Source organism: Oenanthe melanoleuca, chromosome 28 (assembly GCF_029582105.1).
Source record: "Oenanthe melanoleuca isolate GR-GAL-2019-014 chromosome 28, OMel1.0, whole genome shotgun sequence".
In the NCBI taxonomy this organism is placed as follows: domain Eukaryota; kingdom Metazoa; phylum Chordata; class Aves; order Passeriformes; family Muscicapidae; genus Oenanthe; species Oenanthe melanoleuca.
In genome coordinates, this window is record NC_079361.1 from 438,510 (window position 1) to 462,314 (window position 23,805).

General features: G+C 42.6%; 1 protein-coding gene across 3 annotated transcripts in view; it reads right to left on the reverse strand.

The window, feature by feature from the left end:
* CERS4 (ceramide synthase 4) overlaps positions 1-23,805 on the reverse strand; it is a 46,161-nt gene that overhangs the window by 16,807 nt on the left and 5,549 nt on the right. For 2 of the 3 annotated variants that reach the window (XM_056512456.1, XM_056512454.1), the window contains exons 2-3: positions 8,558-8,731; positions 1,294-1,411 (exon numbers count right to left, since the gene is read on the reverse strand). In XM_056512456.1, the coding sequence (XP_056368431.1) occupies positions 1,294-1,411; positions 8,558-8,730 (291 nt within the window). In that variant the 5' untranslated portion in view covers position 8,731. Of the gene's footprint in view, positions 1-1,293; positions 1,412-8,557; positions 8,732-21,880; positions 21,936-23,805 lie in introns of all 3 variants that reach the window. The other variant, XM_056512455.1, reaches the window with a different exon arrangement.

A 23,805-nucleotide genomic window follows, 5' to 3' on the forward strand; every position in this document is an offset into this window, starting at 1 on the left:
GCAAAGCCAGGTCTTGAGTTAGATCTCTGCCACAGAAGCAGTTCTACTGAGAAATGTTTGGATTTTGGGGACAGAAACTCAAGTGGAAGGTCAGGGGCTACCACACTGACAAGTGTCCCTTAGAACATTCTTCCCATGCTGCAGAGATGGGCGGGCTGCACTGCCCAGATGAATGGCTACATGTTAATTGCAGCCTCTTTTCCTTTATTTCTAACCTGCTTCTGCATGTCCTGGGGCTCCTCACACCCCACTGAAGCACAAACCATGGTGCAACAGCCTTGGCAAAGCAATGTGTTTGGAGTAGGATTGTTCCTTGGGACTGGAACCCATCCTTGATAAGAGTTCACAGCTATTGCTTTGAGGCCAAAAGAAAGCCTAAAAAACAAGCTGAAAGAATATCAGATTCCTTTCCCTACCACAGAGTTCACACCCAGGGACTTCACTGACCAGGCTAAACTCTAATATCAATTGACAATTCACAATCCTGCTAATGGTTTTTCCCATCAGCAGCAGCCATTATAACTCTGAGTCATCTTGCCAATTTCTTGAAAATCACTCTTCTTATCCCTCAGGGGAACACTACCCACCAGTTGTGTTTGCAGGTTTCTGAAGCCCCTCACAATCTCTGTGATGATGACCAAGACTCTGGCTTCTTGCAAGGCCAATCTCAAACTCATGGACTGCAAAGAAATGACAGGACTAGGAGAGCAAGGAGTAGCAGATCATGCAAGACACACTGACTGAGCTGCAATATGGGAGCTCAAGGCAGCTGATGAGACTTTTTTACAGGGTTTGCCAGTATATGAAAAGAAGCTGTCACAGAATGGCTGGGGATGGAAGGGACCATGGAGATCACCTCGTCCAATGGGCCCTGCTCAAACAGAGCCACCTAAAGCCAGGTGTCAAGGATCATGCCCAGAGAGCTTTGAGTTCTCCCAAGGATTTAAATTTCACAACCTCCCTGGGCACCCTCAGCTCACAAGGAAGTGCCTTTGATGTTCAGACACAGCCCCTGTGTTGCAGTTTGTGCTGTGTGTAAGGTAAGTAGGGAACAGGAGCTGTCACTCTTTCTTTTGGGAGCAGTTTCCCCCTAGGTGTGCAGAAGCAGAACTCGGAGCTGATGGCACTGCAGGAGGACCCTCCTGACCAGCTGCTCTCAGTAACCAGTGCTACAGCATTCCCTTTGTTGAACTTCTAGTATGAATGACATGGCTAAACTCGAGGATTCCATATGGGATTTTCCTGGGCTAAAGACACTAAACCTACAGGAAAGCAAAGGAAGAAAGGACTCACCTTATCTGGGCTCTTGCGGCGTGTACTATAGAATGTTTCCAGCAGGGGGTTGGGCTCAGCTTTTGGTCTTTGCTTGTCTCTCACGCCCAATTTGGTACTGAGGGGCAGGGCTATGGCTCTGCAAAAGGAAACATAAAGGGTCAGGCAAAAATAGAACAGTGATTTCTGATTTTGCAGTACTGTTAAAACATGCTGCAGTACATAACAGCTGCTTCCCACATGTGAATACAAACACGAGCATCACGTTGAGCACGTAAAATCACAAACTTAGAAACTGCTGGACTTGTACCCTACTGCTCTGAGCTCTGTACTTTGATACTCAAAATTACATGAGGCTGGCAAATGCTGTATCTTCCTCTGTCAACTTCTGAATCACCAATCACGTGTCTCTGGCTTGCTTGCAGCTGCTAGGGAGTATCACACTCTATTATATATAAGATACATATATATATATAATGAACATAAAATAAGGCCTAATTGTTGCTCCCAGATTGATCTAGAACATGGAACATATATGGCATCCACCTGAACCAAGGCCTTGGCTCAGGATCAAGAGGAAGGCTCAGCCAGAGGTGTAGTATTAATGCAGAAGAAATGTCCTGCTGAAACAGGAAGCCACTTGGCCTTTCCTGGAGTAACTTACATCCATGTTTCCTAATATAAATCAAACACAGATCCAAAATAAGGACATGGCAACTAGAAACCTTGTCACAAGAAATGGATGTTTGCACTAGCTGTGCACCTTCAGTTTTTCACAGTGAAATAAAGAAAAAAAAAAAAAAGCATAAATAGAAAAAAGTTACCCAAGGAAAACTGTTCAAAAAATTCCAGTGCTCAAAACTCAACTCCTCCACTACCAACACTCCTCTCTACCTCAGCAGAAGGAAACCTCCTCATTGAAGATGTGAAGTGAGATCTTGCATAAATATGGCACAAACAAGAAATTTGTCAAAAAATATTTAAAAAAAAATACCAAAATAATCTGAATTTTACTTGAATCTCTCAAATATTAGCCATTCTTATTAACTGCTCCCTTTAACACACTGCCACTGGGGAAGTGTCTCTGTGTTACTGCAAACTGCTGCTGAAGCTGGTTTGAGCTGAGAGCACCAAGCAGAGGCAGCGAGTGCTGAGCCCCACACCTGCTGGGCCTGGCCACTCCTGCTGCCCAGGCAAGTCCTCTCATTAGTTCTCCCTAATGATTTGGACACAGAATTAAGATTTTTTTTTTTCCACTTAGCCTAAAAAAGCTGCAAAAGCTATTTCACCATGTAGATGTTTAAAGGTGTTCTACTTCAAAACAGTGTGAGATATATTTATGGCTGTGATAATCTGGTGTGGTTACCTGTGGTTTCTGCTAGTACTAGAGCTTATCATCCATATGCATGTCTTTAGGGATTATTTCAGGTCCAGCATCCTTCAGATGGGTCTTCTATAAGTTTTCTTTTCAATAACCCATTTCTTATTTTAATTAAAAAGTATTAAAAGCAATTTAAAAAAAAAAAGACTCTCTACCTAAGGAATTATGTAGCTTCTGTTAAAGCACAGAATGGGTACACATTTTCCTCACTGATATAACAGCTCATTTTCACTTTCCTTTTGCACAGCCAACCCACCTGCCTGTGTATCAATTGTTCTCTGTCATCATGTCTGAGAAATTCCTTTGGCATCACTGACTATAGGAACATTCAAAGATGTACCAAGACCAACAAAAATTATGTTTCTACCCTAAAAGAAGGGCTAAGTGTGCTTGTTGGCAATGCTTACCTTGCTGGCATGATGCACAGTGATCACAAAAACACGGGTAAGCATTGACTAGATTCTGTGAATTTAGCAGCACTCTGGCACTGCTGCTGAATGGCAAGGGAATATAGCCATCCCTGGGAATTCTGGGTTTTGGCTCTGACTGCTCTCAAGAAATGCTTTAAGTGCATCAAATGATTTTTTTAAGATGTTGTGATTTGTTTAATGAGAGTGATAGTGGACCAGTAGGTTCTGTGCTAAGAACAATAACACAGTATTTCAATATTTAAGTATTTATCCATAACTACACTGAAGTTGGGAAAACATCTACCTTAAGCTCTGCATTAGATCTTGAATCTTGTATTAAAGAGTTCCTTGAAGTGGGCCTGATCTTCCTCTTTCAAAGATCACACATCAATACAAGCACCTCTGAAGAGGAAGATGTAATCAATTCTATTGTTGCAAACAACCTTATTGCCACTTCTCATCAGGCCAAATTGGGAACTGAAAGGTATGAAATTTTCCAGACACATTAAAGAAAAGAGAGTATTTCTGTCAGGTGCCAATGCAGCTTGCCAACAAATTTATTTTACTGAAAAACTACTTAAAGTGTACCGGCAAATTTCTTAATTTTGTTTAATCTCTGACTTCTCTATATTTCCAGCTGATTTCTTATGTCATGGCATAAAATCTCACTATAACAGAAACAAACCAGTTGCAGCAGATGAAGACAAGGTAACCAGTTACAATTACTTTGTTGTTGAGGTTTTGAGTGCATCCATGTTTTATGGAATCAATCCTACTTTTATGAACATCATTGGGATATCAAGGCCTGAAATTCTTCATAAAGGACTTCTGCACATGTTGGCTCTATGCTCTGACTCAGTTCTCAGTTAAGTCCTGTTCCAAGCACAACCCTGAGAGGATGATGCTTATACTGATTTCAACATCACAGATATGTCATCTCAGTGGCAGGGACAGCCTCATCATGGCACTTTATCAGCTCTCTGCAGACAAAAGGGTAAATCTGAGGACTCAATTGTGCCCTTCTCAGAGTCAGTGTCAGGGAGATGGTGCTCATCACCAGCCTACTCCATCAGTGAGCATCTCTCACTCCATGGTTTACATGGCAGAGGTCTCACCAAGGCACTTTATTCAGTAATCACAGAACAAACTGCGTTGTGCAAAATCTGCTGAAGTTGAAACCAAATGGATTTATCTTGAAGGGGCTTGAAATACTACTTCCCCACTTTTCAAAAGTGGGCTATACTCCTTCTGCAGAGGCTTTCAGAGTTAGTGTGAGATACAATAAATAATTTAACTTTGGGGGTGGATTCTTTTATTATTATTTATATGGGTGCCACTTGCAAATACCTTCAAGCACTAAGAAATGCAGAACCAGTGACAGCAGCAATCTGAACTTCTATTTTTTGAACTGCACAGTCTCTTTTAGCCTCTTGCTTGCCTTTGGCAGAGGGCTATCTATGGCTGTGTTCCTGGTGTAGTCTCTGCCTTCTCTTGCAGGAGGATGTTTCACACCAGTTAGACTGACTGCCCCGTTTGATGCAAGGTCTGGATTCTCTCTGGTGCTGCTGCCCAAACTGAGTCAGGTCCATTTCCAGGTAAATATTACAAAGTGTCCCTCATCCTGGCACCAAGCCCTGTCTGTATCCAGATCCTTCCAGATTACTGATCAACCACAAAAGTCTCTATGCCAATAAACTTTAGAAAGTTACATTACTAAATAAAATACTCAGAATTGGTGTCCTTTCTTTCTTCTGGTTTTGAATCCAAGTATCTGTTCCTGGCAGACCAAGAGCATCCACTTCTTTAAATGTACAACCTATGGCTCACAGCCTGTCACCGAGACTAAAATCCTCTTCTAGTGAAATCTGGGAGCTGTGTGGATTCAAATTCACTGGCAATTCCTTTCAACTTGTCCAAGACCCAAAAATCCCTGGACAAGTCCAAAATCAGACAGATCAAAAATTGTATGTAAATCAGGTTTTCAATGGCTTTACTACTCCTTAAAGCACTTTAGTTGCCACATTTTAATAACTATGCAGGCAAGAAACACTTTGCAATATTCCTTCAGAACCATTGCACCCCAAGAACTTGATTTTTACAAAAAATGGTCTTAAACATGACATAACTAGAAGAGAAGACAACATCCTTGCAGGACTATGTCCAGGGAAAAATTCTGTTAAGGTATAAAGGTGCTTAAAATCAAGGTCCAAGTTAAGGTTGCAGGACATCTCTCCCACTCACAAGTGCAATCTGGAAACATTAAAGGAACAGAGGAGGTTCCCATGTTCTAGGTCCTCTCTTTTCTCAGGACATCATTAACTGCTTCCCCCTGTTCCTGCCTCAGTACTGTGGCACAGCCCAGCACTGCAGCTCTAATGGGCTTTCCACTCTCCAGCACAGCATCCACTTTTCCCCACCTTCCTCAGCACGAAGCAGCTCACAGGAGAGTTGCTTCACGACCTGTGAGCTGTTTCTTCTGCCCCAGGGCTGCACCCACAACCTCCTCAGCTCTCCCAGGCCACACCCAGACACTCCAGGTCCTCTTCCCACGGCCACCACCTCATACCCAGCATAGCTGGCTTTTAGAAGGATGTTGCTGTCTCAGTTTTCCCCAGCCAGTACAAAGGAGAGGAAAATCCATCCTTGAGGAAGCAGGTTTTTTCACAAGTTTAATGCCCAAAAAAAGGATGAAATAATTGGTCCCAGCACAGTGGATGATGCAAATATTGCAGAAAATCCTCCAGACTTCCCCTGCCTCTTACTATTGACCTGGAGTTCTGACAGTTAAATCATATGAAGACATTATAACATGTCTGAAATCCCAAAGGAGGCACCACCAGGAACTATCTAGAGAGAAAAAAACTTGGCAGCCACTGCACAGGTGCAAGTAATAGCTGGTGGTGGCTGAGGGCAAAATAAATTGCCAGAGGGCAAGCTATAGCCACCAAACCCCAACCTGTATACTTGTTACAGCCACTCATTTTGATCTGCAGACCAGGTGCACAAAGATATGCAGTCAGGGTAATCAACACAGAAAATGAGAAATAAACACACACTTCCTTCTGCAATTCTCAAACTTGGTGTAAATTATTTTAAACAGGCCAGTGCCACTGATAAGGCAATGGAGAAGCTGAGGGCTAGATTCAAACCTCACCTTCCCAGGGGAAGCTTTCTTCTTCAGGATGAACTGGATGTGAAACAGTAATGATTCAGAATGAGAAAAAGTCATGCTGAAATAAATGACTGCAGAGTTAGGACAAACAAGAACACAGCTCAGAACACCGGCTTGTAATTTGCATAGGTAAAATAGTGCTATGATTATAGGTTTCCTGGACCTGTAAAATGGGCTTGTGATGTTATCTTTTTCAAGGGTGTGACATACAGCTTTTATTTAATGAAGTTTGTGAATCAAAACAGCTTTAAAATTAATGAGTAGGACCAGGCCTGTGAAAACACTCCCAGCTGAGGCAGCACTTGGATGAGAAAGAAAAAAATCTTTTTATTTGGCCACTGGCATCTAAAAGTAGATGAAAAAGATATTTAGATTGAGCACGAGTGCTGTGGCAGGAGGGAGGCAAATGCAGGGACACAGTCACAGAAGCACAGCATTGATGCTGAAAGGGCCTCTGAAGACCACCCAGCCCAACTCTGAGAGTGAGCTGGGTCCAGCTGGGTGTCACTATCTCTGCCCAGGCAGACTCCTTCCCCCTCTGGGGAAAGCACTCCAATGCTCAAACAGCTCACAGTAAGAGAGTTTCTGTATGTGCAGATGGAGCATCATGTGTTCCTGTTTGTGCCCATTGCCTCGTGCCCTGTCATGAGCCTCCACAGCAGAAGAGTTTGGCTCCTCCTTCTCCCTGGTCCTGTCTTGCACTGGGGGCCACAAACTGGTCAGTGTGGCACATGGGCCTGGTTGCCAGCTCCACACCAGAACACACCCATGCCACCGACCAGCAGAGCCTACCTGGAGGAGCCCAGCCACACCTCGTGCATCAGCACTGAAGAAATGTGAGTCACTTGTGTTTTACTGGCTACCTAGAGCACCTTGGTTTCCAGATGAGCAGGGTATCCAAGATGCCTGCGTCCCCAGGAAAGTGCAGGATAAAAACTATGGAATTTATGGAATGCACATTAAACACATTGTTTACAAAGAAGATATTTGAATTTCAATTTTGTATCATCCTAAAATTATTATTTCAGTAAATATTCACACATTTGGTTTTAATAAAATATCCCAACTTACAGGCAGTATTTTTACATGAAAAGATTATTGTAGGAGAGCTCTGATTCATTTCAACTTCTATATGCTTTTCCAAGCTACCCTTGTGTTACAGAGAATCTGCAGAAGAAACATCTTTCTAGTCTACAGGAAAGTCCATTTCCATTTTGTTGTAAGAATGATAAAGTGTTAATTTAATTGTCATTTTCCTCCTTTCTAAACTTAAAACCATTGAAGATTTCAAAATATTACCTCTTCAGAGAGCTACTAAAAATACTAGATTTTGAATATACTGAAAAACACCTTAAAATGTGTTCAAAATCGTGAATGGGGACTTGCTCTGCAGTCTTCACAATGGTTAATGCTGTACAAAATCTCCATCTTCCACCAGCAAATCGAGTCACCGACCACAGTAACTACTGACCAAACTGCATAAAGCAATGGCACCAGTTCAGGACTTAAACAAAACTCAATGATACCAGCAGGATTTTTTGCTATACCTTTGTCACAATCCCCAAATTTTCTGAAGTGTAATGTGTAAAATGGTTCTGACCAGAAAGATCCTTGAGTCAGACAAACTTCCTGTGCCAGCACTGGAAGATGGTATCTCAGAGTTTGCAAATAGCAGCCCCAAAAGCAGATCAGGTAGCAGAATGAGAGGAGCAGAAATCCTGGCAGCCCAGCACTGAAGGGTCTGTAGACACTTCAAGTCAGAGGAAGCAGCTACAAATCCATCTCCAGGGCAGTGGAGGGCAGGGGCACTGCTGAGCCCACGTGGGGGTCAGTGCCACACACCCTGTGCCAGGCAGGGCTGGAGCTGAGGGCACAGGCTCAGCCCAGTCTGAGGCACTTATTCAGGTGCAATACTCCAGATCTCTATCACCCAAGATAAAGGATGCTTGACTGTATGATGGGGTCTTAACATGATTTCTGCCACACTCAAGCCAGAAACAGCAAGTAACATGCAACACACACACACAGGCAAAGCACACACACAAACCTCATCTAGACTGACATGTTTTATCTGTATGAAGCCACAATGCTTGCAATTAGACCTTAAGGGTAGGGTTTGTGCTCTACATTCAACACACTCCTTCAGCCAGGACACAGGCCTGAAAAGGAGGAGCTGAAAAATGCATCTATGTCAGCAGACCCTGTGACATGGAGTCCTGTGGACCTCTTCAATCATGCCCTGGCACAGACAATGAAGGCAGCTTTTGGACCCAAACTGCTCCCACTGTACCTAAGAAAGCCAAAGAGAATTAAAGAACTTACCTTTCAAAGGCACGTCGAATGACTACTAAGATTAAGGCAAAAGGGATGCTGAGCAGGAGGTCACGAGGCTGAGGGTAATGAGTGTCTTCAGATTCCTGCATGTCCTCCCAGGTGATTCCTGGGGGCAGCCAGAACTCGTGCTGCCACAGCCACTCATACAGAGAGCCAGCCATCCTGGAAGGAGAGAGCAGAACAAAGTGAGCCCTGCACACAAGGAAACCTGTCAGCACAAGCAGCTGAAGCCAAGGAAGGATTACACCCTTGCTGAGGTTGCATCTGGCTGTCAAAGCAGAACAGATGTGGGACGCAGCACTGCCCAAGGACTGATAACCTGCTCACAGATTCTTATCATGTGCTTGCTAAATGCTGACTCCTGGCACCAAACCAAAAGAAGGGTAAAATGGAGAAAAGTGCCTCAGAATTCAACAGAGTATTAGTGCCAAGCTTCTTAGGTTCACAGATTCCTCTCTACAGCTGGGTATTGTGTGCAAGCAGCAAGTCTGCTCTACTTTTTTATGTATGTATTTTCTTATTTTTGTTTTTGATATTTTGTATTCATTTGTTTCTATTTACAGATTGCAATTCCATTATCTGTGTGTGTGTGTATCCATTATACTTATTATTCTGAGACCTCACCTTATAAAAGAAAAAATAAAAAATCAGCTTTTTAGTTTGAATTATTAAGGAAGGTACTTCCAGGTAAGAATTTTTGTGTTAGGTCGATTTTGTGCTGGATTCTTAATGTAATTTTAAAGACCTTACTTGAATGTAGAATCTACATATATATCAGTGAATTTAGCAGCAAAAAGGACAACAGAATGTTAATATGACCATTCAACACACAAATACTGCTCCTAGATAACTCTACCTCATACACAAATATGAGCTGCACTGCCCCCCAATGAGCAGGCTGCTCATTCTTAGCTGGTAACAACATTCCACACACAAGCTCTGAAGGCAGACTCTGTGCAGGCATGGAAGAAGGAAATGGCAATGAAATGCCCATCAAGAAAATCAGAACAGTGCACAGGAAATGCCACCTTAGGAGACCAAGGGGAAAAGCATATAATTTAGTGTCTGGCCCAAGTATTATAAAGCTTCTCTTCAAGCACAGTCCCAAGGCCTAGCCCATTTGCTGCAAGAACTGCCAATCAAATAAAAAATGAATCAGTCATTTTATTTTGAAGGCATCTTTAATTCTGATGCAATTTCTCTGTTAAACTCATTCTGCAATTTTGGAGTCTGAATCACAACCATGGAGTCATAGAATGGGTTGGGTTAGACAGACCTTGAATCTCGTTCCACCCCTCCCATGGCAGGGACACCTCCCACTGTCCCAGGCTGCTCCAGCCCCAATGTCCAGCCTGGCCTGGGACACTGCCAGGGATCCAGGGGCAGCCACAGCTGCTCTGGGCACCCTGTGCCAGGGCTCCCCACCCTCATGGGGAAGAATTTCTTCCAAGTATCTAATCTAAATCTACTGTTTCTCAGTTTGAAGCCATGCCTCCATATTCTGTCACTCCAAGCCCTTGTAAAAAGAATTTCTCCATCTTTCTTGCAGGCTCCCTTCAAGCACTGGAAGGAAATGTAACATCTCTTCTTGATTTGGACTTTACTATTCACTTCAATGTGTCTTTTGATCTGACTACAACAGGGAAGAATAGGATGCTATTTCTTCAAATTTGACTCATTTTTCCTGGCACATGCACAGCCAATTTGGTTTGAGGACAAAGCTGATTAAAATACACGTGTAATTGATAGTAAGTGGATGTAAACTTTCTAATCACTTATAGAAAAATACATATCTTATCTAGGATTTATATATCATACACAGAAAGCAGGAAAACATTTCCCCTTCTCCACAAAGGAAAAGGAAAACCATCTTATGAAAAATGCATTCTTTTCCTCCACTTTGCACTGCCTTATTTCAGCTTTTCATAGTAAAAACCACAGCATAAAAATCCTCCTAAAAATCAAGAGCCTGACATACTGAAGAACTGCAACCAAAAGAAGTGGAAGTATGGCTTCACTAGCACTGAAAAGAACATCCAGATCTTTTACTGTTCAGTTTGACAATAATCAGTTCAGTTTGACAATAATCAGCAGCATTTTCTTTCTGCTGTGGCTTCTGGACCTCTGGAAACTGCAGTTGTGATCCCACTTCCAGGCTGCTCTCCATTCCTTCTTCTGGCTCTTTCCAGACAATGCCTGGACAAAAACCATTGGCACACAAAACAGAGATAAACAGGATTTACAGACTCTTCAAATCCTGTTATAAGAGCCTGACAAGCAGGATGCAACAGTTTTTGAACTGCCTGCCAAATCTCAAGTCTCTACAGCTCTCTGGGACCTAAAGTACAACCTGCCTGTCCCCACCAAGGTTGTCTGGATGTGGGAACATCTGCTACCAACCCCCTGCTCCTCTGGCAGGGCTGTGGGATCCTGCAGCAACAGTTCCCTTCCTTTACCTTTAAGCTCCAGCAAAAACACCTGAAGCCAGGACCATGGAGATTGGTGACAGCTCACTGGTGACAGAGCTAGCTGAAGCACACATCCACACCTGCCAGAAAAAGCTTTTCAGACTACTCAGTAAACGTGCTGCTCACCAGTACAGCTCCACTGGGGTGACACAGCTCTGTGCCATGGACAGGGTGGCTGTGCTGAACCCCCAAGCCTGGGTGAACCATTTTTTCAGTATGCCCTCAAACTTCCTATAGGCTGGGTGAACCTAGGTTTCTCCATAAAAATCTGCATTTTTAAAGCAGAATGTGTCTGTAGAAACAAACAGTCTATGGGCTTAGCCTAGGATGAATTCACTATCCTGTCATGATGAAGCAAGGTGACAACACGCCAAAACAGCTCGTGCACTTCAGACAGCACTGGATACAGCTTGGAAGAGCCAGACAACCTAAGTGAGGTGCCTGAACTGAAATGAACTTTACAGGCACTAAACACACCAACTTCAAAATGTTGCTAAATTTTCTCAGCTGTTAAAAATCTCAGCTCTAATTGAGAAAAGCATTAAGAAAGTCTAGGAGAAGTCTAGGGAGAAATTACACTTCCTCCTTGGCTCAGCTCTTCAAAAAACATCTCTTCAGTGGTTTTCCCACTGTGCAGACAGAAGGCATGCTGAGGAAAGTTATCATCACAACCAGCTTTGCAGCTACACAATCCCACATTCTCCCTCCAGAACTGTATATATATGGCAACAACACAAAACCCCACTTGGTAGAGAGCAGCAGCTGAATTCCACCGGGGACTCTCTGTGGGAGAATACAAAATAGATGTCCAATTTGCTTAGGGGGAATATATAGATTCAAAGTACTAAGGAAGCAAACAGCCATTACCTAATCAACTCTCATGTGCAAAATATAGATAGGCAGGATCACTCTCATGGAATACTCTTTCATCTTTGCAGCTGTCTCTACACATTGCAAAAACATAGAGCAGGGTACAACATGAAGCAACACATATATCTTTTGCAATTTATATAGGTCAAGTTCTCAAGTCAAGGCTGCTGGAAGACAAAGCTAAAGACAATGGTGTGTCTAAAGGCCCTTTGAGCACCCACAGAAAAGTGTAACTGGGCCCATTTCTTTCTCAGTTCTTTACACCTCACACAGCATCCATCCTGCACTGTAGCTTTGTAACACACAAACCAAGTCCTTCAGCTCAGAATACAGGCTAACAGAGAAAACACCCCCTCACACAGAGCTCAGCAAGAACAGAAATAAAAAGCAACAGTGGGAAACACTGGACAGATCAACACAAGGACTTCGTAAACAGCCAACAAAATAGTAAATGGTGAAAGGACAGCTTGAGGTTGGTTTTAGAAGGTACATGTAAGGATGAAACTAAAACCAGAGAAGTATCACAGCTACACCATGGGGACAGGGAGGACAAGGCCTCAGCACTTCCCAAGCCCATAGTGCACCAAGAGGAGACAGGAAAGGTGGAATTCACTGAGCTCCTTTGAGGTGACACAGCCAGAAGGTCTTGAAGCAACCGGACTCTGCAGCCCAGCAGCCCCATCCACTGCACTTACTTTGTTGAATCTTGCCTTTCCTGGTGTTGCTTGGATTCTTTAATTTCTATGAACATAGTGGTTTCATCTGAATCCTCAGCATTACAAAGGCCTGGGCTGTTGGGCTTGCAGAGCTGCTCCAGGAGAGCAGGAATTGCTGCACACGCAGTGCCTGCGGCAGAGCGGCACCGCAGCACTCCCCACCCTGAGCCACACAGCACCCACACAACAGCACTGTACTTAACCCCTCAGGCCAGGTTTGCACTTGGCTTTCAAAGCAGAACTGTTTGAGAAGAAGCAGGGCATCCAGCTAAAGAGGTTACTCCTTGTCTCACAAGTAAAATGGCTAAGCAGGTTTACGCAGGCAATGTTAACTGTTGCTTGCATCTTCAAAGAGTTACTCTGCTGCTTCCCTTACAGACTCCATTCCCAAGCAAAACATTAATATATAGGTACACAAATATTCATGTAAATTTACATGTGTGAATATAGCAGATAAAGGGTGGGGACAAAACAGAGAGAACCAGCTTACACATCTGGCTTACACAGTACTGGCTACAAAGGCCTTCGAGTGCTCAGTTACAGCAGACATGGCCCATTGTCTGCATGTGGATTATCCAGGTTTGTGGGTGAACCATGCCACAGGTACAAACATCCCTGCAGTGGCTCTGGGCCAAGCCATTTAGGTCAGCAAGTCTTATTATCTTAAGTGCAGCATCATGTTGATGACCTGGCTGCAAGAGCAGTGGAGGGATTCCTGCAGCAGCCTTCCTGGTACAGCCAGTTTTCCCAGGATGCAATTATCCCCAGCAACACAGTACTGCCACAGGGGAAATCACTAATTAATGAGGAAGCACACCAACAGAAGTCTGCAGTTATGTGGCTTCTCGAGTCAAGTTGCTTTATTTTTCCATGGGGTTAAGGCTAAAGAAAACCAAAAAAAGCCTCTTCAGTCTTGATATACTAGAGACCAAAGTAGAGAGGCTTGTCCCATCTTCTCAAGAAACTGGGCTCAAGAAACAAAGTCCTCCATATAGCTGTAAAGCTTTCTGTTATTTCAAACTGAAGAGCCACTGCATTCCTGCCCTACTCTGGTCCATACTGCCCAAATCTGAGTTTCCACTGCCTGTTATCCATTTGAACCTTTAGCTCATTTTACTAAGAAATCAATTAGTCAAGAACTCCATGGGTAAATTCTCTCCTGATAGCTTTTCTAGCCAGTTTCTTGTTTGATACTTCCCATAATCCTGATGTCTTCAACTAAAACTACCTGTTAGAGCTACCCAACAGAAGTAACTAGCTTAGACATGAAACTTACTGTGTCTCTTTATTTTAACAAATAAAGTTCTGACTAACACAGCACAGGCTATCTTTTGAACACTTATATTTAGTATCTTAATCTCCAAGGGTTTTTCTTTTTTTAAACCTTCACACTAATGATCACAATACTGGTATTACACAATTATAGTTCTAGGACAATTTTTTAAAAATCTTTTATACATTTCTTCTAATATATATCAAGATTTGGTAAAATTTATAGATTAAAAAGTCACTAAAGATTTTGTAAAATTCATGGATAAAAAAATCTTTGCTCCAAAATTCTTAATTACATGTAGCATTATTTTCAGCATACTGAGACAGAGATTAGAGTCTCCTGCCTAAAGGGAACACACAAAGCTTTTCAAATTTCACTTCAGCTTTGTTTGATATGTCCATTTCCTCATCTGTTAGCCATGCTAGAATCATACCTGCTTTCAGGTATCTCCTTACTCATAAAAAATTCGCCTTGCCCAGATCCCTTTCTAAACTATGTTTCTCTTGTTTCTTCACCATTTTAAGGCTCTTCTTAGAAATGCAAATTTAATCATGGATGCACAGTGTCCAAGGGACTCAGGTAAAATTTATCAATTAAGAAAAATGCCTAAGAAAGTCCTCCTATGGTAATGAAAAAATATTTAAACCTTTCCATATAGTTCCAGTCCATGAACTACCTATTGACCGCAGCTCTCCTAGCATGCCTCCTCACCCTGTCAAAGTAACATTCCTACAGAACCCATCATCCTCCCTTTCTCTGAACTTCTTTTGCAGATTTTTATGAGCCTGCTTACTCTGGCCATGACTGATGCAGACTCTCCAATCACATGTACAGGTTTTGGTATTAATCTCTTTTTCCCTGCAGCTAATTCGGTTTTATTTCTCTAGCTCCCCAGCCTTCTCATTTTTCTCTTGTGACTCTACACACCCTTTTCCCTAAAACTACTGCTTCTGGCAGAACCTCCATTTGTTTTTGCATTAAATAAGACGTTTCAACTCTGACCAGCAGCAAGAGAAATGAAACCACAGCCTCCTTACCTTTGTAATCACCAACACTACGTTCTCCAGGCTCACCTTCTTCACCCAGACTCTGTTCTCTGTATCCTCTTCTTTGGAAGAAAACTGAAAATTTGAAATTATTTCTGCAGCCTTGTTTCTCCACCAATGCCCAGTTACCCTCAACTTCCTAGCATTCAGATGTTCTCTTCACTTATATCTACCAGCTGACATTTCCTACCAAATTATTTCATATCTGCTGTTTACACAAGAATAAATTCATTTTCCAAGTCATGTGCTGCTCTGTTCAAAGCCAAAAATTCTCATGAACACCATCTTTTGGGAGAGCTCTGTTCCAGAAAAACCACAAAATACCCAAGCAAACATTTGAAACTGCAAATAAAAGTTCCACAATAGACAAACTTTCTTACCTAGATCTGCAGAGAACATGTTCCTCACCCAGCACCAATTACACACTAACCTCCCACACCTTTTGCTCCTCTTGCCAGCTCCGTCCCTGCTGGGCTGCTCTGCCTGCGAGCCCCTGGCTCCTGAGCAGACTGCCAGGTCTGGCCCACAGCACGGCTTCCAGCTGCACTCTCACCACACCAGAATGCAAATCACACAGCTCTTCCCATTCAATCATCCCTCACTCAGGGGGATGAATGCAACTTCCTGATTTTGCCCAGTGAAAAACAAGCATTAGTTTATTCGGCTAAAAACAGGGCCAGAAAAGGCCCTGAATACCTCTGGCTTCACCATTCCTTCGACAGAAGGTGCTCAGAGCAGTGTGCCCAAATCTTTCTTAGCCTCCCTCTTGCTACCAATGTGCTTTCAGAAGCTGTTCTGGGTGCTCTTCACATTCCTCACCCCAGCTGAGCTTTGGCTTTACCTGCATCCTTCCTTGCCCAGGCAACACTCCTATATTGCTCTTGGCCACTCATACCACTCACACCTTCCTGATGCTCCATGCTTGTGTTTAAGCTCAAACAACAGTTCCATGCTCATGCTTGCTTTCATGGAGGCTTGTTTGCCTCCTACCATTTTTGTTGGTCTTCCTACCATGGAAGATGTCCATTGTGATGGACATGTGCTTTGAACTGGGTGTCCTGGAAGATCAGCACCTTTACCTGCCAGGAGAGTCTCCCATTAAATCCTACCAAGTAGGTCCCTGAAGAAGCACAAATCTCCTCTCCTGAAACTAAAAAAAAAAAACCCAAGAAGGTGCATTCAAATTTTGAAGTACCACGGCTGTTTCTGCCATATTTTTCCTCCAATAACCTGGAGATACTTCCCTCCTAATGCTGCAAAAAAACCTGGGCTGAACTGCAGCACTCATCAAACTAGTCTGAAAAACAACGTGATGTGTGAAATTATCAGGGTAAAAGCAATAGAGACAAAAGCTGAAGACCTTTGCTGTTTGGCTGGTACCTAGTCCATGGCTGAATTATTAAATGAAGTAACATTCCTGGGTTACTTCCAGGGCAGAGTGAGGTAACATAAACCTTGTTTTTCTGATACTTGGGAACAATGTTCTGCTACTGAACATTAACTGTAAAAACAGAAAAAAATTCAGCAAATAACCACTGGAGATAGCGTGCTGATTGTTTGGGTAAGGCCACATCACTGTGCAGAAAGCTACAGACCATACTAGAGCTCAGTGAGAACATCAGACACCACTGGTGTCCAAGTAAAGCAACTGAGGAACTCAAAGCACCAGCTACATCTCCACACAACACAGACACACTGTCCCAGACCTATGTGTGTTTCTCAAGAGTGCAAAATATAAGAAGGAGGCACCTATAAATCCCAAATGAGCTATTTATCAATTTCTTTGCATTTTTTCCTTCATTCTTTCTCCTGACATCTACTATTTCCTCCAGTGTCACCGTAGAAACAGCCATCACTGTCTGACATCACTTGATAGAATTGAGGAAGAAAATAAAATTATTTGCCTCAGGCTACAGTGAGCTAAGAAGTCAGGCTGGAAGATCACTCAGAGAATCAAGACAAAGACTACTTCTCACCTGTTCTTTCTCACCTTCTCACCTGTTCTTTCTCTAAATTCACCAGTACCAAAGAAAGAGTCAGGCAATCTCAATGAGACCGTGTCCTTCAATCTAAGTTAAGGGACAGTAAAAACTGCCAAAAAGCCTCTAAACAAAAATGCTATTTATCTGCAAAGATTGCACCAACAAGCAGCTCATACACCAACAGAAGCCTTTTGACAGATTTTGGAAGAGAAAGGCACCAAAAAGGAATCACACTGTGAGAATATACACTGAATAAGGCTCAAGACTGAGCCTGGGCAGCAATAACTTTGTGATAAACTCTTCCAAAGGCAAGTTCTGGCCCTACAACCCAGCTTATGAACATGGATGTTCAGATGTTGGAGGAGCAAAAAATACTTGCCCAGATGATTCATGACAATACATATCCCTGACAGTTTTTCTACTGCCAACTGAAATCATTCAACTGATTATCACTAACCCTCTTACTCAACAAACACATATCAGACCTCAAAAAGTTTAATTCTAACTTAAAAATTTGGAATAATAAAAAGCTGGTAATAGATTCAAGTTTTCAAGCCATACTCAAGTCACATCAAAATACAAACACAGTTACCAATAAAGCCCCTTTCTTACAAGCTCATGGGACAGTGCAATGCTTCTCCAATGCACTACCTGCCTCTCCAGCCCTCCTCGAGCACAAACATTCCTAAATAGTCATGCTGCTGTGGTCTGATGGCTCTCTCCTAACCTGTCCTCTCAGGATCACCCTTGGCAAGCCCTTCTGGTCCCTTCCAGAACAACTCCTCCTCTTCTGTCCTTCTGCCTTCAGCCACACACCAGGTTCCACAGTCTGTAGCAGCCCTTAAAAGCTCCTCACCCTTAATTTCACCTACAATTCCTACTTCCCTGCAGCCCAAAGTGTCACCATTGCTCCTAATCTGTACAGCCAAGCCCTACAGTGAATCAAGCACTCTTACCCCTCTTTCTCCCCCAGCCAGGCCATTTCCCCAAAGACAAAGTTTCTAACTCATCACACCAGCACCTCTGAGCATCCAGCTCAGCGAAGCACTGAGCTCTGGAACAACTGACCTTGGGTCAAAACCAGAGAAACTGCTGTGTTAAATAAGGAGGCCTAAAGGAGCGATCTGTGCAATCTCTGCCACAGACCTTGCAAAGATGAAACAGCAAAGTGGAATTGGATCATCTTGAATGCCAACATAGATTAGAAAAGTGCTTACCCACCACTCAGGATTAATCCACTGCACAAAGCTGAGGGAGGCATTCCAATGCAGTACATCTACACACACAGCGAGCAACTCCTCACACAACCCTCGCTCTCCTCCCTTATGCAGGAAATACACAGGCTTTAATTACTTTCTATGAGTTGGCTTCAAATTTCAGTATCAACAATTCCATCAGTTTCCCAAGTATTTGTTCCTGCAAACTCCCCAGTCTTTTCCAAAGATTAGGGGGGAAAAATAGGCTAAAATTAAGATTCTTTTAAATTATACTTGTACCGGTAAAACTAGTACATGCTCTCATCATTTTTCATTTCAAAACACAAAACTTAAAACCTTATCTGAGAACATCTACATTCCCAACATTACTACAAAAGTAAAATATGTCAAAAACATTGTGAGAGCAAGTGACAGAAAGATTTCCCTTTCTCCAAGATTAAAAGCATTGAGACTCACTTTTCACAAGCATTACTGCTTAATGAGTAATGCAATCTACCACATGATGATATTAATTTAAAAACAAATGTGAATATGAATTACTCTTCATTAAGCACAGATAACTTAAAAGCTCCATGATAAGAGCAGCTTATAAAGCAGAATGTAAAACTCTAGTTGTTTTCATAAGCATTATCCTCTTTTCTTTGCTGGAATAGTGCCTAACATGAAGAAAACCCGCCTCCAATGGAGCTTTACCTATTACATAAACAAATCACTACAGGACAGTATATTCCTTGTCAAGATTTGAAGGCTGCAACCACACTGTGCCATCCAGCAATTCTGGCATTATGGGATGGCTTAACTCCATATGCAGTGGGACCCTTTTAATGAATGATCCTGCTGGACACAGGGCTTATTCATAATGCTTAGCTCTGGTGGCCCCTTGGTCTTCTGACAAGCACTCCTTAAGCTGGACTCCTCCTCCTGCTCTGCTGCAGCCACAAGGGGATCTGAGACTGAATATGACACCACATTTATTCCTCCCTGGGCCAGTTCCTCTGCAGAGCAGACACTAATTGACCTCAGTGCAGCCAGCTGCTCTGCCCTGCCTGAGCCAACACCATGCTGCCTGCAGCAGCTGCAGAGGGTGAAGACCCAGCCCTGAGCCAAGGGCAGTGCCAGCCTCAGCCAGCTGGATCCCCCAGCACACCACCAGCACCTCTGGCTTCCACAGCACAGCCCTGATTCATGCTGGCTGAGCTCAGCGTTTATTTTTAAAATACCGATACCGAGGGTCACTGTCTCCTTGCTTCAACTCACCACAAGCAACTTTACAAGAAGAGTCACACAGAAGTGATTACTTGGGGAATTCTGCTTTCATGCTTTTAATTCAGTATCCTCTCCAAACAGAAAAATTCCTCTGATCTTTTCTTTGAAAACATTAAACACAAACTCTGACAATTCATCTTTCAAACCCTGCAGAAGGATCCTTCATGTATGTGTGAAGACAGACAGATGAACAACAAGGAAGCCATGGTCCCAAAAACTCTTATAGTACCTCAAGGATAAAAATAACATTGCTTATTACAAACAAAATAATCTGAATCCAGCCTGTAGTTTACCTGTTTCACAATTTATTTTTCTCATCTGTTTTGATTCTAAGCCTCGGCACTGGTTGGGTTGGAAGGCATATGCCATACCTGTGGCTACCAGTGCAGCAGCCTCACAAAGAAAAGTATTTGAAGAATTTCTTTATTTTTGGAACAGACTTTTAAAACAAAGATACTAGTTCTTATCAAAACCAGTTTCGGTAAAAGGTGAATCAGTCTTGAAGTTTACGTAATTACTGCAGTCCTCTTTGAACATACTTCCCATTTTTCCAAATAAAACTCCTGAATTAATTCAAACTGAAGCATATTGGAAAAGGAGTGGGGAACATGCACTGAGTTCTTGACATTGCTATTTAATTCTGGACAAACCTGCTGAGGCATACTCATCAGTAAAGATGAGAAGCACTACAAAAATGACCCCCAACAGAACAGCTTTAAATGGATTTTCAAAACTGGGAAAATTATGACATTTGTTTTCCTTGTACTTAAGAAGAATCTGCCATAGAGCATCAGCAGAATTAAATCTTTGACACATATATACTAAAGGTGAATACACACATCTAGCAGAGACCCACAGTAAAGTGCAAAGCTTTATTCAAATGAGGAGGGTGGCTAAGGGCATGGATTACAGACTTGCAGACACCTGGTTAAGGTGGAAAGCACTCTACAGCCAGGTCAGTGTGTGAGACCAGGGGCACTGAGCCACACCAGGAGAGCCCAGAAGGCCAAAGGAGAGGAGCTCTGCCTACACCTGTGGTACCAGGATGCATCCAGAAAAGAACAACACTTTGCAAGCTCAGCCCCTCATGGCAGCCTGGGCTGGGTAACAGCTCCTGGGACTGATCCAGAAGCAGAGCCTGTGCTGCCCATGGCAGGGCTGTCATGCTGCTGGGAGGGGGCAGTGCCCCAGCTCCTGGCAGAGGTCACTGTACACCTCTTCTCAGCTCTAGGGACTTCAAAAGCTGCAGCTTTTACAACAGAACCTGCAGTGTGTGGCACTGCAATGAAACAGCACTGCAAATGTGTGAACTCTACACCTGACACACACTCAGCTGAAGTGCTCAATCACTCAATTATTATTAACTGGAAGGAGGATAATTAATTTTACTAGTAAATAATTACAAGATTTTGGCTTCCTAAAGAACATTCTATTTTTAAGTAAGACTTTTGACTTCTGCATTTCCTTTACATGAAAGCATGGCTTTTCTCTTATGTGGTAGAAACCTGAACAGACATTAGAAATACAAACAGGATATAAAAAACAGAGCACAATAAATAATTCTGAGTATAGAAATCTTATGACACTTTTGTTCTTATCAACAGGCTCTAAATGTGCAGCTAAAGTGGAGTCAGCTCAAAACTGCATGCCCCTCAGTTCAACTGCATCCCCATTGGATTTTATTGTGTACTTTTCATGTCATAGTAATGTCTGGATACATCCAATGAGTCTAAATTTATAAAACAAATATGATTTTTCAGATAATGTTGTGATATAAAGACTCAGTTTCTAGCATTTCAAAGAACAAGTACACGTTACTTACACCCTACAGTAAGGAAAATCAAGATGGACTATTTGTTCTCACTTGTGCATGTTAGTTCTTTGATGTTCTATAATCTCCTTTCTTCTAAGTTTGCTTTTACCTGAACAAAGCCTAAGACTGGATGACCACAGTGGGAAAAGAAACAGATGTGTTTACTTTAAGATTGTATGGGTGGGTGGAGAGATTCACTACAGCCCTTAAAAAGAAACTGCTGCTCTTTCCAGCATGAAGATTCCCCTGCTGAGACAGGTTCCTTACAACTGAGAGCCAGTGTAAACCAACAGAGTCCTCAAAGACTGGGCCCTGACCTCCACCCATTCCTGGCCAGCTCTCCCACCTCACTGCCACCACCCTGCCATGCTTAACACAGCAATTTGTGAGGCTTCACAAGAACCAGCTCGAGAAAAAGATCTGGGTTTAAACCAAACTTTTATTGGTTTTATTTGAGGGTGATTTTACCCCACGCCAGCTCCTCAGTGCAGTTCACTTCCTGGCTTCAAAATTATTTGTGCAGGCTCAATGCAAGGTGTAAGGGGAAATGACAAGTGGCCCAGACCTGGAAAAGGAGGCACCTCTCTCTACAGAAATGCAGCTCAAGCTAATGAAACTGTACCTCCAGTGAGCTCCAAATGCCCATCTGCTATATCATACCTGGAAATATCTGGATTCATATCATCAAGTCCTTACTGGCCTCTGCAAAAGGAACCTAAACAAAATGAAAATAAAACCAATCAAACAAAAAAACCCCAGAAACAAAAACTAGAAAAGAAACAAAGAAACAACACAAACTCTCCCAAAAAACAACCAAAAAACCCCAAACAAACAAACAAAAAATCCAAAACAGAAAATTAAGCCTAAATATAAGATGGATGCAGCCCCAAGCAATTTCTGGGTGTACACACACAACTAAATTGCAGGGACCCTCTGCATCACATCACACCAAACCCCTGAAATGCCTGTATTTCTCTCCTGTTTCTCTCAGGAGTGAGTAGCAAGCTATAGAACTATTCCCTGCTCATCTTAGACCTGAAAAAGTAGTGTGCAATAACATTCAAGCTGCATTTTACCCTCTTGCTGAGAAATTTGCTTTGAATCAGGATCTGAAGATTCCCTAAGGGATCTTTCATTTACAACAACTGCTTCCAAAGTCTGGACAAATCACCATGACCTTAGCAGGTGGCAACCCAGACACTTCAGCTGAGCTGTGAGGACCCTTGATCTGCTGCAAGCACTGCAAACCCAACTCATAGTTCTGTGCACAGTTCTCTCTAAAAAGAGAAGTCCCATGGACTTCAACCCTGGAACTGCCTTGGAAGAAAATGAGACAAAGCCTAGGTGTGTGCCCAGATGGCTGAAGCCTTGTCACCTGTAGGTGTATTGACTAAACACTCCTTTACCATAATCACTTTTCACAGGCAGAATTAGCAGGTTTGCAGCTTGATTTTTGTGTACTGAGCCCACATAAGCCACTTCCTACAATAATGCTAAAATAAGTGAACTACAGAAGCTTTCACTTCCTTCCCTGCCCTTTATTGTTTTCTGCCATAAACATATCAGAAAAGAAAAATTTGGATAACTCTCTGAACCTCAAAAGCTCTGCAGAGAAGAGTCTAGGGTATTATAAAACCTAGAGTTATAATACAGAATAAAAATTTGGAAAAACAGTATCAATCTTCTTGTTATGTGTCTCAAAGAACAGAAAGCAAGTAGACTTTCCTGACATCCTTTTGCTTCTTGAGCCTTCCTGAGGTCATGAATATCATCAAGGATTCTCATTAGCTGCCTTTCAGAAAAAAAATATTAATTGCAGGAATGCCTGATTTAGTTATTTTTGTGTTTACTGGACACTGCCAGGTTTATAAAAGATTGGCTGTTGTCAAGATATTGACTTTCCCAGAGCTCATGCTCTCCTTCAGATCAGACATCATTTAAGCTCTGCACCCAAAAGGATGCCAGAAACTGTAAGTGGTGCTTAAAAACCCAATGAAAATGTGCTCCATAAATCTGATGACCTCATGAAGTGAAGAAAAAAAGCTCCACCATGAGAAGTTTTAAAAAGAAGCCTTCTTTAGCTCTATTTTGCCAAAAAAGACATACACCAGGAAACTGAACTTTGAAGCCTGTGATGGTGCCTGCACGAGTACACAACCTCGGGGCTTTGGAGCTCAGACAGGCTGGTGTCCCCAAACAGACCTGGGAGGCAAGAGCAGATAGTTTAAACATCCTCAAGCACCACTTCTCTCTCTTTTGCCAATGCAGGGTCTCCCCAGACACTGTCCAAAAACACAGGAAAAGGACACCAACTCAGACAAATTTTTATTTTGATTAGAGCTGAAACACAGAATTAGTTCCTTAAGCCCAACATGACAAGTTGGCAGCATTAATCCAATCTTCACCATGCATGAACAGAGAAGCTGAGTCTCTTGTAGTTACTGGTTGGACAAACAGCAAAAATAAGCACATTTCTGTGGATTTTGGTAGACTATAACAGAAGGACAGGGCAATAATAATTTTTCATTGTAGGTATTTACTCTCCTTCCTGTCTGGAAGCAGCTGTCAACCTGTGAAGTCTCAAC